The sequence below is a fragment of the Desmodus rotundus genome, chromosome 4, assembly GCF_022682495.2.
Source record: "Desmodus rotundus isolate HL8 chromosome 4, HLdesRot8A.1, whole genome shotgun sequence".
Lineage (NCBI taxonomy): Eukaryota > Metazoa > Chordata > Mammalia > Chiroptera > Phyllostomidae > Desmodus > Desmodus rotundus.
In genome coordinates, this window is record NC_071390.1 from 41,736,931 (window position 1) to 41,752,625 (window position 15,695).

The 15,695-nt window shown below is 35.3% G+C and overlaps 1 protein-coding gene across 2 annotated transcripts in view; it reads right to left on the minus strand.

Annotated features, from left to right (window-relative positions):
* Positions 1-15,695, minus strand: part of CTNNA3 (catenin alpha 3) — a 1,492,024-nt gene that overhangs the window by 41,303 nt on the left and 1,435,026 nt on the right. For both annotated transcript variants that reach the window (XM_053922528.1, XM_024561168.3), the window contains one exon: positions 9,071-9,205. In XM_053922528.1, coding sequence (XP_053778503.1) covers positions 9,071-9,205 — 135 coding nt within the window. The remainder of the gene's footprint in view (positions 1-9,070; positions 9,206-15,695) is intronic.

Consider the following 15,695-nt stretch of genomic DNA (forward strand, 5'->3'; position numbering starts at 1 on the left):
CCTCTTGAAACTGTGGTTCAGACTGTCTAGTGCATGACAGAAATCATTAATCCTCCTTCTTCTTTTCTAAGGATTGATTAAAATTAAGCTACGTTTTTTCTCAAATAGAAATAGGTTTTTCCAGTGAGTCTTAAATTCTTCCAACATTTTCATTTTTAATAATAAAAAATTATTTGACATACAAATAAGAATATGGAAATTATTATAAGGAGTTAATTTAATAATAGAGACTCTCACATCACAATCATATTTTTCTAACCCCACCTATTTCTTTCCTCATCGGCCTTTGTGAGTGTGTGTGTGTGCTTCATCTAGATGTTTTACCTTCTCCGTCTCTTAATTGCACAGAGGATCTAATTTCACAAAGCACATCACTGCTGTTCTGTGACAGATTCCAAAGCACTCTCAGTAAGTCCGTGTCAAGTCAATCTCTTAACTATGAACAACAGAGTGTACCGTTTTGATATACAGGACTCACTTTCCTCTAAATCAAAACTTAACAGGTGATCCCTAAAGCCTCTGATCCCATTCTCACTGATGTACATTGTTTAAGCAAAATTCTAGAAGTATCTTTTTAAAACAAACCAAGACAAGACTGTTTGTTACTTCACGTTATAATTTGTCACTTAGGGCAGACAGGGAAACTTTGGCAAGCAACTGCGGAGCAAAAGAAACCGCAAAAGGGATGAGATCAAGGGTTCTGGAAAGATGGTTGAATAGGAAGCACCAGAAATCTGCCCCCACCCCAGACCACAATTGTACTGATAGAATTTGTCTGATGTAACTACACAGGAACTCTGGAGCCTATGAAAGATTTACAAGTCACGGAGGAAGGCTTAGAAGGAACATGATGGCTAATTTATATCTATATCAGCTCTTAGCACAATGCCAGCTCTCCTTCGTACACTCCTCAGACACCTGCCAGGTAGCCGTGCATGTGTTCCTGACGCAGCGTGCACACATCTTGTAAGAGTCGGGCTGAGTAAGAGGGCCCTGCCCTACAAATGCCAGGGCTCTGCACCCTGATCATTGGCTGCTGATTTTCATCACAGAGGTGCAGACAAACAGACAGAGGCCATTGCTGTTACATCTACCCTTACTGTTACAAGCCCTTCCCAATCTGACTAAAGTGACTTCCAGGGGATTTAAAGGTTCAGCATCTGATGGACCTCTTTCATTTTCCTCTTTCTCCCCTTTTGGAAGCCAGACATTAAAGACTAGGACATTCAAAAATAACCACATATAAAGGGGAAATTATAAAGTCACTGTGCCTGCCCAAGGGAAGGTGCAGGCTTAGAAAAGATGTGAGAAGACTTTTGGGCTACACTTCAGGCTGATTTGTGGCACAGAGATAGCCTTAGACAGTCAAAAAGTGAAACAAAACAAAATAAAAACCCCACAAAAACAAAAAGGAAGCAAACAAACAAAAACCAGAAAATGCTGGGAAAGGAAAAATATCTGATTTTCAGAGTTATCATATCATTAGATTCAAATGTCCAGTATTCAAGAAAAAAAGCACATAGTATATAAAGAAGGAGGTATATTCCATTCAAAGGAACACAGAAAACCTAAAGAAACTGTCAATGAAAAAGGCTTCATGTCAGTCTACAAGAGAAAGACTTTAAGTCCACTATGTTAAAGTTGCTCAAAGTACTAAAAGAAGGCCCTGGCCCGATAGCTCAGTATGTTAGGGCATCATCCCTATATACCAAGGTTGTCAGTTCAAGTCCTGATAAGGGCACAAACAAGAAGCAACCAATTAATGAATAAGTAAGTGGAAAAACAAATTGATATCTCTCTCTCTCTCTCTCTCTCTCTCTCTCTCTCTCTCTCTCTCTCTTTTCCTCCTTCTTTCTTCCTCTAAAATCAATTAAAAATAAATAAAAGAACTAAAGGAAGACATGACATACGGACAAAATAGAAATACCAATAAAGAGAAAGAAAACATAAAAAGAAACCAAAAAGAAATTCTGGAACTAAAAAGAAACGTAACTAAAATGAAAAAAAAGTCACTACAGGGATTCAAAGGAAGGTTAGAGTAAGCGAAAGAGTAAGCAACCATGAAGAATGGACAAAGAAATGAACAAATCTGGGGACCAGACAGAAAAAGAAAAACCTGAAGAAAAGTGAACAGATTCTAAAGGAATGTGGGACACATTCAAGCTTATCGATATACTTATTTTTAATAATCTCAGAAGAGAGAAAGAGAAAAAGACAGAAAGCATATTTGAAGAAATCACGTCTGAAAACTTCCTGAGTTTTATGTAATACATAAACATAAATATCCAAAAAGCTCAAAGAACTCTAATTTGAATGAACTGAAAAAGACTCATACCAAGACACATTTCCATCAAAATGTTTAAAGCAAAACACACACAAAAAATTATTTTGAAATCAATAAGAAGGGAGCAACTTTTTACTTATAAGGGCTCCTCAATAAGATAATAAACAGATATCTCATTAGAAACTTTGAAGGCCAGAGGGTAGTAAAATGATATATTCAGGGTGCTAAAAAAAGAATTGTCAGTTGAGAATACTATATCCAGCAAAAGGTCCTTCAAAAGTGTAAAGAAAAAGTTAAGACTTTTTCAGGTAAACAAAGGCTGAGCAAGTTCATTACCACTAGACCTGCCCTGCAAGAAATGCTAAAGGAAGTCCTGCAGGTTGAAATGATCTTGTAGTGGTGATACATATATGCATGGAATATCGCTTGGCCGTAAAGCAGAAGGGAATTTTTCCATATGTGACAGCATAGATGGATCTACAGGGTATTATACTAAGTGAAGTAAGGCAGCCACAGAAAGACAAAATCATATGGTTTTACTTATATAGAGAATCTAAAGAACAAAATTAATGATCAAACTAAATTGAAGCAGACATAGGCACGGAGAACAGACTGATGGTTGCCAGAGGGCAGAGGTTTGGAAGACTGGGTGAAAAGGTGGAGGGATTCTGAAGTGCAAATACGTCGTTAAGAGAGAGTCACAGGGAGGTAAAGTACAGCACAGGGAATGCAGTCGATAATATTGTAATGACTCCGTGTGGTGCCAGGTGGGCACTGGAAATATAGGGGGACACTCTGTAAAGTATGTGATTGTCCAGACATTATGCTCTACACCTGCAACTAATACAAAAACATATTGAATAAAACTGTAATTGAAAAAGGAAATTAAAAAATCGAACCTGTGGTGACATCAGTTTTTCTAGATACCATGAGAACTTAGCCTACTTCACCACAATGCAACAAAACAAGGAAGCAGCACTCCCATGCTTCTCTTCTTTTTAAAATATAGTATTTGAATTACTAAGGTCCAATTGCTTCCATTTGCCTCCTACCCAACATTAAACAAACACATTAAAAAGACCAGTCTAGTGTTAAGTTTATTGGTAAAATGTACTCTTCTCCTTACTTTTTCTCCTGTCCCTTCTCTGCCTTTTTCTCCCTTACTTCATTTCTTTCACCTATCTCCATGCCATTTTATCTATTTCCCCGCCCCTTTAAATATATAAATACCGTATCTAACTTTCCAATTCTTCTTTAGTTTTCCTAATTTTCTCAATGACTACAAATAATTGCAGTAAGTTCAGAAAGCTCATTAACTAATTCCCTTAATGTCTTAATGTGGCAAGCACATTAACCTACTAAGTCATTCTGTATGAACTTGATCGCCCGAGTTCTGCAGGCCCCAGTGGCTCTTTTGGTCAACAGCTGCACTGTTGTTATTTCTTTTCATTCCTAATTGAATGCGTGCCGCCCCTTGACTTCTGCTAAAACTCAGTTGCAGTTGCTTGGCAAATTTTCAGTCTCGCTGATCTTTCCCCCTGACTGATTAGTTTTATTTATTTATTCAATTTTTTAAATTGTGGCTTTGGCACACTTTCTTCGGGGTAAGAGAGCACAGTTAAACAAATTAAAAGAAATACACAAAACATGGTGAATACATAATTAATCAGTTTCTAAGTAGTATAAAAAATTGTTAGCCTCAAATCAACACTTGAGGAAAGGGTAATTTTAAGAGGTCCAAACAATTAACTTTTCTATTTTCTTATCCTGAATTTAATTTTTCTATATACAGGTTAGAATATATAACAATATTTTTTTTATGGTGAGACACCTTTTACAAAGTGTAAAGCTTCTCCATGTGGCACTATGCATAAGGACTCTAGAGAAACAACTGATACAGTATTTATGAGAATGCCCTTGGGTGACCATGTATGTTTTCATCTTCCTAGAGTTATATTTTCCCAAATTGCTCATTAACAAGTCCAGGTGGCTGAAAACTGCTGTGCAACAGTAGGCTTAATAAGATGGTTTCATCCTGTTTTATCATTTTTTCAATGACTCTTTATATAGACCTGCTTTCTGTGAGTAATGATAGCCACTGGAAGGCCACGTTGGCTTCCCGTTCATGTGAATGAGGGATAACCTGAAACTGAGTCAGGTTCCATAACCCAGCCGATGTCTTGGTAGGACAATGTCTAGTATACAGTGTATCTAACTGCTATCTCAAATCATTACTGTTACCTTGGATTAGTTTCTTTTCTAAGCAATATTGAAAAGTGATTGAATATATGGATATCTTCACTTTTTTCTGCTGTTAAAATGAAACTGGACACAGTACTCACAATCTTAACAGAGAACTCCTCCTATTTTACCAAAATACAGGATGTATCAGCAAGAAATCCTCCTTCCTTTCAGCTACAAACTGCTGGAAAATTTGGTCTATTTTACCACCTTTTCAGCCCCCGATGGTCTAATTGTTGCGTATCCTATAGTACTGATGTTGCTTTGGAAAAGGTATAAAGATCCAACACGCACTTTAAAGCTCGGTCAACCTGAAATTTCTGCATTATTTATAGACATTGGCAACTGTGCCATAAATCAGTAAAAAATATTCAAGACTATATAGTCCAGTGGAAAATATGCATACAAAGCAGATGATTACAATACACGTGAGTGCTGGTGTGGTTTGGTAATCAGACGGATACGGTAGAAACTGCTAGCAGCCGCCCAATATTCATGCTCTCTTTTCAGAAACAAAACTGACTGAACTGGGGAAGGCAATGTGCCCAGATTAAAACACACCCAAACAAATTTTACATTTTGCAGCAGCCCTTACAATTAAGGATAGCCATGTAATTAAGTTCTGGACAATACTATATTTTTTAAAAAGCATCTGGAAGGGACTTAAAAAGATGTAAGAAATGTTTGTCTCTGTTTCTCTGTCTGAAATATCGAAGCCGTAGCTAGAGCTGGAGAAGCCATATTTTGACCTTGATGGAATGAAAGCCAGAAATCAAGGATAATAAAGCAGAAAGACAGAAGTTTCTGATTTCCTCATGGCTTTGTGGGGCTGCCATAACAGTCCTGGGTCGCCCATTCTCAGAGTGTTGTTTTTTTTTTTTTTTAATGGAAACAGTAAGCTCCCAATTTGTTTAAACTGCCACCACCCAGTCTGTATCAGAGACAGGCCCATTCGAGTAGCTGGTGTGTACACGAAAAAGTGTTCTGGCTTTCTATCTCAGTTATATTGTCTCATTCAACACGATTTCATTGGATGGCCCCGTCTATTTCCCCATCACACTTCTCTCCTGAGTTTCACAGCCATTTACCCATTCTCCTAGACCTTTCTCTTTGGATGCCCCTTAGTCACTTAAATTTAACAAGCCAAACCTGAATGAATCGCCTTACCCTTCCTAATCTGTTCTTTCTTCTACATACAGCTTTCAGTTAATGATGCGACTGTTGAGTAAGTTAACAAATCTTAAAACTTTGGAATTAAATCAAGTTTTTTCTTCTTCAGTCTTAACATTCAGTAGATCATTGGTTCTAATACCTTCTACCTCAGAATTTTTTCTTGCATGGATACACTGCTCTCCATTCTCATTAATGTTGTCTTAATCTAGGTCCTCACTGTTACTCCCTTAGACTAAAAAAAAATGATGCCTAAACAGGTCTCTATCTTCCAGTCCCTCCCTCATCTTGTCAAGCTATCCCTATTTTGTCAAAAACAGTTAAATTCCAAATATATGGATCTATTTATTCCCATCTCAAACTTAAATTTTTTCAGTTACTCTCAGTTGCCCACAGGGCCAGATTAAAATGTTATAAATGGTTCTTTTTAAACAGCTCCAATTTTGTTTTCAGGTTCTCGACTATTCCCCACCCACCCAATACAAACACCAACAGTTCCAAGTGTAATCGTCTACAGTTACATCAGTTTGCTATTTTAATAAAATTTCTTTATTTGTTTATTTCATTGGTGCCATGTACCTTGAATCATTTTCTTCTCCTTCCCCCCCACAAATATACATTTGATTTTATATATCAATCAATGTACAATTAGTCAAGCCACTTATGGGGCTTTCTCTTGCCCACTTGCCACATCAGAGGAATTATTTCTTCACCTCTTACTATGTTCTTTTGGGCATACCACTGATATAAAATTGTTTTGGAGTGAGTCATTTTGTATATTTAGGTGTATTACATGCACATATCTGAGTATCCTGAAGGAGGCTTCTCTATTCATCTTTTCATCCCCTAGATGAAATGCCTGGTATAGAAATGATACTCAATTCATGGTTGGGGGTTTGGACTAACCACACATTGGTTTTCTTGTAAGTAAAATATGGAATTTTAGGGTAAATGCTTGCAGATATATATATAAGAATGATTATAAAATATTCCTTTCTGCTATAAATTAATCTTCCCTACACTAAATACCAATACCCCAGACCCAGAAAGCTTTCTGCCCATTCACTCCAGAAATGCATTTCACTTCTGTTTAACCAACTATATTTTCTAAAAGTAACATTTCATGAACCTGATTTTGAAATGCAAACTTTATTTAGTGAATTTTGAATAATCTGTAGTTTGAGTCCAAATTTCTATGATTTTTAATGAGTTTTCCCACCTTAGAAACTTATTACTTTTCAGGAGACTTTATAGAAAAGATGATGACTTAGATGAGACCTTCTCAATTTAAGGGGAAAAAAAAAGAACAAGATGAGAACTTGAGGTCATGAAGAAATTAAAGAAAGCATGCTTTGTCACACACAGATGACATGTGTCTTCATAGCTTTCCAGGATCCCCATGCAAGAGGGCACTATAGCATCCAAGAGGGGGCATGCTCCTATTTTGAGATTCATTGTTTTCTAATGGAAAATGTTGATGAAATGATGACAAGTAGTTTTGAAACTGCAATGCTATTCCTCATTTTATAAAATGACTCAGCTTTTAAATTGTAACTCATAAATTCTAAATGGCTCATGCCTAATCTTTCTGTAAAATATGTAAAGTTTATGAATTTGAATCATCATACCAAACAGAAATGAATGCCAACTCAAATCATGTATCTGATGGAAATTATATCTTGGAAAAACAATTAATAGTAATATATTTCAGCAGTAATGTGTAGGCTGAACTTCCACCAAGTTTTTTTGAAAGCTTATTTTCAGGCAACATAAAAAAGTAGCACATAATTTAAAGAAAAAATTCATGTGGATTTATACCATGTGAATAATGGTGTGTGTGTGAAATTAAGAAAAGTGAACAAAAGATAGACACAAATAAAAATAATTTTTATACACAAAGTATTATACTGTTGAGAAAGTGTAGAGTGAATGTCTAATAATTCAGACTAAAGATACAATATTGTTAAATGCATGTGTAAGGATACACATGCTATGTCTCTACATGCTTGCCTGCATACATGTATATGTTCATACATACATTTCTGTGTGTATAGATTGTGACAATGTAAAATACATTTTTCCTTTGAAAAGTGACAGAACACCAACACTGCATAAGTTGTGTTGGTTTGTAAGTTTGTTTCCTGTTTTTTAACAAATATCAAGGAAAATAAATTTTTTGCTTCTAATAATAACTACACATCATTTCCAAATTATTTGCTTTTGATTTTTGGTCTTCACTTTCATCATAGAGTCAAGGTTGTCTGCCTGAACAGGGAAGAAACAGGTCTTTGAAAATAAACCTCAGTTCTGACATTTACTAGAATGACCTTGGGAAGCTATTTAACCTTTATGAATTTCATTTTTTTCAAGTGTTAAAGCAAAACAAGCAAATAAACAATCTATGTGGCCTCCTATTATGAAGATTAAATGATATAAAATATAAAGCAGGAAATAAGGCTCAGTTCCCTGCTCTCTAACCTTGATGGTAATTAATCCTTTGCTTACATTTTTGTAACTACATTTTTTTAGAGAATCTTAAATTTCATTGTGGGAAAGTCAGGCTATTGAAGTCCTAGATGTTACAAATTTATAAGTATGCTGTTATCATTTTAAAAAATTTGTCTTCATGAATATAAGTTTCTATAACATTCTTGATGTTTCACTTTAACTTAAATTTATAATCTTGATCCATGCCCTTCTCAAAGTCACTGATAACTGAATTCACTATAGATATAAAATATTTTATTACCATACCCACTCTAGAGCAATGATATACTGTTATTAAAAATGATTAGAAAAGTTAGACATTATTTTTACCATGGTCATTTTATAGCAGATTGAAACTCAGGGTCAGCAAAGAATTTATGAAAGTTCCTCTAAATCCATAATGTTCTATCATATTCCACTTCTACTATTACATATGGAAATAAGAGTTTTCAAAACCTGCATTTCTATGATATTGATATAAATAATGGGAAAATGAGTATAAATTAATAATCATAAATAATTACTTTACTTTGCAATGCTGTATGCATTTACTTAATGAAAACCATAGGGTTCAATCAGAGTTCCATCCATACTATTTCTGAAGTCTGAAAATCTTGCTCTAAGTTAACATTTATTTTATATCCAAGTGGCTTACAAAACCCGATTCATTCTAAACTATCAGAAGTAAATAAAAGGAAGGTTTACTTATTTAACATATCTTTAAGAAATCTGGCAAGATTTCTCACTAGTTTAAGTGCAATTTTTTACACTCCAATTGAGTTGGAAGTGTATATGGACCTATAATTTTTGGTGGAGTAAGGAGGGGTGTAGCTGCTTGGTTTTAAACATCATCTACACATGACGGTATTAGTTCTCAGCAGTACTCACAGCTGACATGATGAGCTCTCCCCCCAGGCTCTGGATCTCAGCTTTAACTTGACTGCAGATTTTCAGCTGGTGAGAGTAGAATTTAATCTGTTCTAGGTAGGCCAACAAGTCCTGTTTGCATGATGGATCTGGACACTAAATATGCATAAAAGATAAAAATGGAAATGGCAAAACAAATAATAAGAGATCAAGAGGAGTAAATATTGACACTGCAGGTAAGTTACAAGGCAGTGACTTCATTTTCACTGAGCCCCAGTTCTCAGACCAACCCCATGTAGATTCTGACATGCTTCCACCATGAGAAGGGTTTATCCATGTTTTGGCTTTAATTACTTCAGCATAGACAAAAGAAATAGTAAAAAAAATAAATAAATTTCAGACATGCAGAGGTACATAAAACATTGCAATTAATTTAATGATAACATCAGAAGTATAAAAACTATATATTGAAAATACGATTATTCCTTTCACCTAGAGTTGCAATTAGAACACTCCTTGGGTCCTGCAGTTGTGCATCATCTGGGCTTTTGTTACTTACATGGACATTAAAAAAATACATCTGCAACAAACTACATATTATCTTCTCTTTAGTATTTAATGCTCTTAGTTATTACTGACAAAAGAAATCATTTTACTTAACAGCCGTGGACCTACCTGGAGCAAAGAAACAGAGGGCATCCTGTTTTAGAGATGTACTAAATTTCTTTACCAAAAGTCTCCCACTTATATTATCTTCTGTAAGGAGCTATCCAACTGCAGCTTTGAGCTTCATCAAAACGTGGAAAATGTCTGTGCTCAGTGTTTAATCTTTGTGTCCTTTCTCCTACGCAATTGTAGTAGTTCTCTTTAATTTCCAATAACTTAATTCTAATTTAAATACATGTTCATAAGGATGCTGAAATATGGAGAGTAATTCTAGGAAAAATATTCATTGCAGCATTACTTATAATAGCAAAATTTGGAAATAAATGCCCTACAATAGTCGAAAGATTAAATGAGAATGCTCTTTATATGATGCATTATTACATGGTCAACAAAATAATATTTTCGAAGGATGTGGAAAATGGTTTTGGAAGATAAAAAAACTCAGTATTTAAAATTTAATATACTATCTTAATTAAATTGTTTAAAAACTTATGGTCACATTTGTGTTTAAAATATTCAATTACTAAGAAATAAATGTATAAAAACATAAATAAACAATAAAGCCAATTTTATTTTCTTCCTGTTTTACATATCTAAATTATATATTACATTTATAATTATAATAAGGTTATCATAAAAGTTTTAATTCCAATGAACTAAAACACAAAATAAAATATAAGAAAAAAAGGTAGGATAAAGACCAGAAAAAACTTTCTATGCACTTCCTCTTTTACCTAGTAGTGGATAAACTGAGTGTTGCTGGAAAACCCCTGAGTTGCCCTGACCACGGTGGTTCAGTTGGTTGGAGCGTTGTCCCATAAACCAAAAGGCCGTGGGTTTGATTCCTGGTCAGGGCACATGCCTAGGTTGAAGGTTTGGTCCCTGGTAGAGTGCGTGCGATGTTTCTCTCCCTCTCTCTCTCCTTTCCTCTCTCCAAAATCATTATGTATGACCTTGGGTGAGGGTTAAACCAAATCCCTGAGAATCTCTTTCATATTTGCTGAATACACTAGTCTACATAGCTCCAGAGTGTGTGTGTGAACAAGACAAGAACATGACCCTTGAATAAAAGTTAATCACCAAATGTAGCAAAAAATAAATTATTCTGCAGAAGTGCGATTAGTCTGCTAGATAGGTAGATAGGCATGGATATATGAAATGATACAAAGCCACTTGACAACCAGCCAGCCAGGCAATTAGACAAGATGATAGTGTGATCTTGACTTTAAAAGTTTTTTACACTTTTAAACGAGGAAGTAAGGGTAATTCACCAAATCACTCAGGAAGGATTAAATTATAAGTAATTAAGGCAAAGGAGAAGAAGGAAAAGTGGGGGGGGGGGGGAAATGAAGGAGAGGAAGAGAAAAGGAAGAGGAAGAAATTAACCCAAATTACAGCTGATAAATCAGAAATTTAGGAATCATAATACCTTTCTCATGATTGAAGAGCTTATACCAGAGCCAGTATTTGAATCCACATCTAGTTGCTTTCAAATCTATTTTCTTTTGAATCACTAAACTTAAGAGAATTTGGAGTGTATTTTTTTCATCACAGATTAGTGTGGATTGCAGTTTCAAAGAAAAATTAATTCATGGCAAAACTGTGTCTTTAGCACAATTTTGAAGTGAACAGTGCTTCCGGTTTTTTCAAAGACCAACATTAGTTCTTTAAAATTACCTATAATGATGAAAGGCGAGTCATCTAATTGTTTTACCATGACAGGAAATTGATCTTTGTTAAGTATTTCCCATATGCCTAGTACTGTGCTGTGTTCTTTACACACATAATTCTAATACTCACAGTGCCATTTTACTCAGAAGTAGATTTGATTCTTTTTTTTCTTTTTAATTAAATTTATTGGGGTGACACATGGTAATAAAATGTATATTGTGTTGTGTGCCCACCACCCAAGGTCAAATCCTCTTCTGTCATCATACATTTGAGTCCCTTCACCCTTTAGTACCCCACCCCCCTTCTTTCTGGTAACCACCATACTGTTGTCTGTGTCTTTGAATTTGTTTGTTTTCCTTGTTTGTTGATTTGCTGCTTTCAGTTTTATATCCCACAAATGAGTGAAATCACATGGTCTTGATTTTTTTCTGTCTGACTTATTTCACTTAGCATGACTGGACAAAGTAGATGTGGCACATACAAAGTATGTCACAAGTACAACACACAAAGAAGGTCGTACTACTGAGTCATAAGAAAGGATCAAATACTGCCGCTTGTGACAACATGGCCGGTCGTGAGCACGTCATGCATGCTCATCTAACTGCTGTCATGTTGCGTGTTTGCAGACCAAGTTTTGATAGAGTATATACTTTGTCCAAAGACTTGAAGTTAGTTTTCTCTGTACCATGATTTCTTCTACATGACATTCATCGAAAACACCATTTTCTTTGTTCTCACTGAGTAATAGTCTTAATTATTCTTTGTTCTTATGGACGAACTCAATGATAGTCTCCGACACATACAGCATTTTATCTGCCATGTACATTTCCAGGTACTTTCCCTATATTTACTCTATTGATCATCACACAATTCCGTGAGGTAGGTTCTGTTGTTATCCCCATTCAGCAAAGAAGAAAACGCAGAGAGGTTAGTGGATTGCCCTGTTAACAAACAGTAGAGCTGGTATGCAAACTGACATGATCTGTATTCAAACTGACAAGATCTGGCTACATTTACCCAACTCTACAATCCAGGAACAGTATCAGTCTTCTTGCCAATTTTATCTTATATGGTAAACCGTAAATTGCCACTCAGATTTGTAAATTGTTTTTTTTTTTTTTCAATACTCTTATCTGTAAGTTGTAAGATTTGTGGAGATTTTTTTCCTTAAATACCAGCACCATTATATAACATCTGATAAAACTGAACTTGCAAATTAATAATTAGATTCTTAACCAATAACCAATGTTGCAATCACCAAGAAAAAGATATAATCTCTCTCAAGGGACTCTTCCAAAGTCATACTTGAAGAGGTTAGAATTCTGTTAAGAAAAAAATAATTTAAATGAGTAAAAAGTCTGAAGCTGAACTTTGAAATTAAAAGTTGCTTAAGGCACCCCTGTCTGGCATAGCTCAGTGGATTGAGCCTGGCTGTAAACCAAAGGGTCACCGGTTCGATTCCCAGTTAGGGCACATGCCTGGGTTGCGGGCCAGGCACATGAGAGGCAACCATGTGTTGATGTTTCTCTCCCTCTCTTTCTCCCTCCCTTCCCCTCTCTAAAAATTAATAAATAAATAAATAAAAATTTGCTTGAGGCAGCATTAGCCTTTATTTCCAGAATTGATGAGAATCTTGGTTACACCTAATGACTGTAGTCAGATTTATAACTAAAGCAGTGAAAGCATACTAATTGGTCAATCCATCATGCAAAATATGTTAAAGCCTTTTTTCCTATTGGCATTTGGAAAGCTTTTCTGATTGCTTTTGACCTTGTAGGAGCAGAATCAGTGGAACAAGTCATTCCCACTCTAAGAGTGCTCCTCTAATAGGTAAAGAAAAGAGATGGTGCATATACAATGCACTATTACTCAGTCATAAAAGAAGAATAAAATATTGCCTGGCTGGTGTGGCTTAGTGGATTGAGTGCTGGCCTACAAACCAAAAAAGGTTGCTGGTTTGATTCCAGGTCAGGGCTCATGCCTGGGTTGCAAGCCAGTTCCCTGGCTGGAGGTGTGTGAGAGACAACCGATTGATGTGTCTCTTGCACATTGATGTGATGTTTTTCTTCCTCTGTTTCTCTTTCCCTTCCCCTCTGTCTGAAAATAAACAAATTTAAAAAAAGAATAAAATATCGCCATGTGCAAGAGCATAGATGGACCTAAAGGGTATCATGCTAAGTGAAATAAGTGAAGCAAAAACAAATACCATGGGATTTCATTTATATATGGAATCTAAAAAGAAATACATCCCCCACCCACAAAATAAAACAAACAAACCTAAAACAAACTCATAGATACAGAGAACAAATGGAGGGCTGTAGATTGGAGGAGAGATGGGGAGGTGGATAAAAAAGGGGAAAGGACTAGATGTACAAATTCCCAGTTACATAAACAGTCACAGGGATGTAAAACACAGCACAGTGAATATAGTAAAAAATATTGTAATAAGTATGTATGATGTCAGATGGGTACTAGACTTATGAGGCTGATCACTTTGTAAGTTATATACATGTCTAATTATTATATTGTACATCTGAAACTAATATAATATTGTATGTCAATTATAATTTTTAAAATTATTTTTATATTCTCCTAGTATTTGCTGAGCCTCCTTTATTAAAGTCAAATAACCTTTTCCCACCTTTTATATTTCTACATAAAGTTTATAAAAAGTCTGGGTCCTAGATTTGTAAAACATTCTTGCCCTTGACTTTTTAAAAAACAAAATTTGCATGGAGTACATTTTAAAGGAACTCTGCTAGGGATTTTCTTAGACAAATCAAGTGGTAGAATATCATAACACAGTTTGGTTATTTCTGTTTATTAAGATAGGAGATGCTGACCAGGACATCTGGTTTGCTTTTTAATTCATGGACTATTTTTTTTCCAAATTTAAGTTTTATAGCCACTGGGACACTCACTGCAGGCAAGCAGATGGCATGTCAACTTAAGTGGTCTTCTCATGCTAAAACAGCTTTCACTCTTCTGGTAAGATGCTGGGTACCAGTACAGAATACATCATTGAGGAATGAGAATAAAAGTAAAAAGCATTTATTACCTTTCAGTTTAAATTTTAAGAGTGAATTAGAAAAGTGAATACTTTAAAGACCTTTATTCCAAAGCTCAGCTATTTTTTTTGACCCATATTGGAATACAAACTTTATTTTTAAAAAACATCTAAAGTGACTTCTGCAATTACAGACAACAGTTTAATTTCTGGTAAGCTGACAAAATTTGTTAACAAAAAGTATTAGGTGTCATTGTGAATTGGCTGGAATAGAAATTTCAAGCAACCAGTGATAGCAAAAACAGTGTCCACAACCTTTTCCTCTCCAGGACTCGCTTCTCCACCTGGACTCCAGCCCAGAGGCTGTCTAGTTCCACCTTCCTCGGGGTTACAGATCATCAGTGATCCCATCTGTTTCTGTACTTTTAATGTCTTCTTTTTCTATCTTTGAATCTATCAACATAAAATCTCTCAAAACAATAAGCCACCTTCAGCCCTGTAATCTCATTTCTCTGTATTCTTATTCATGAACATGCCTTCTAAATAATTTTCAATGATTCCTTTTTGGTGTTCTCAATTTTTGTCCTTAAGCATCTTTTTACTCCTATCCTCTTATTGGATAATAGTATACACTGCCCTGACTTCACCTATAACTTACAAGATAAAAATTACTGTGTCTCTATTATCCAGCTCTGTTTTAGGAAGATTCATATTCCAATTGCACCTTTGTCCATTTCATTGTCTCATCAACATTTTACACTGAACACATAGAACCCTCAGCTATCTCATACTTTACCTTGCCTACTACAAAACCATTTATCCATTCTATTTCTATATCAATAGAGAGATTGCTCCCTCTCTGCCATCCATTAAATTTGGTTAGGCATTAATCTGAGATGATTCTACATTTAGAGATCTCAGCTTACTTTCAAGGATTTTCTTCTTTGCTATGCCTATCTTTGCTGCTCGTCAGCAAACAGAGGTTTCTCAAACAGAAGAGAAAGGTATCTAAGGAAGCCATGGTCAAAAATACAGTGAAACTCTTGTTATGTCAGAGATAAAGGACATCACAGACTCACATGATCTACACTGGACATGCTGAACTGGGATAGTTGTATTTAGGATACTATGGTCTGACATTTTTCAATGCATAGATGTTGGTTTACCAGAAATTATATGCAGTTCAAATTTTGTCATATCTCGTTAGTCAGACTAAAGTTATCTTGAGTTTAAGAATTGTTTCCAATTCATTTTTAGTTTCAACTTGGGTTGCATATAATATGGAAAACCATGGGATCTTTG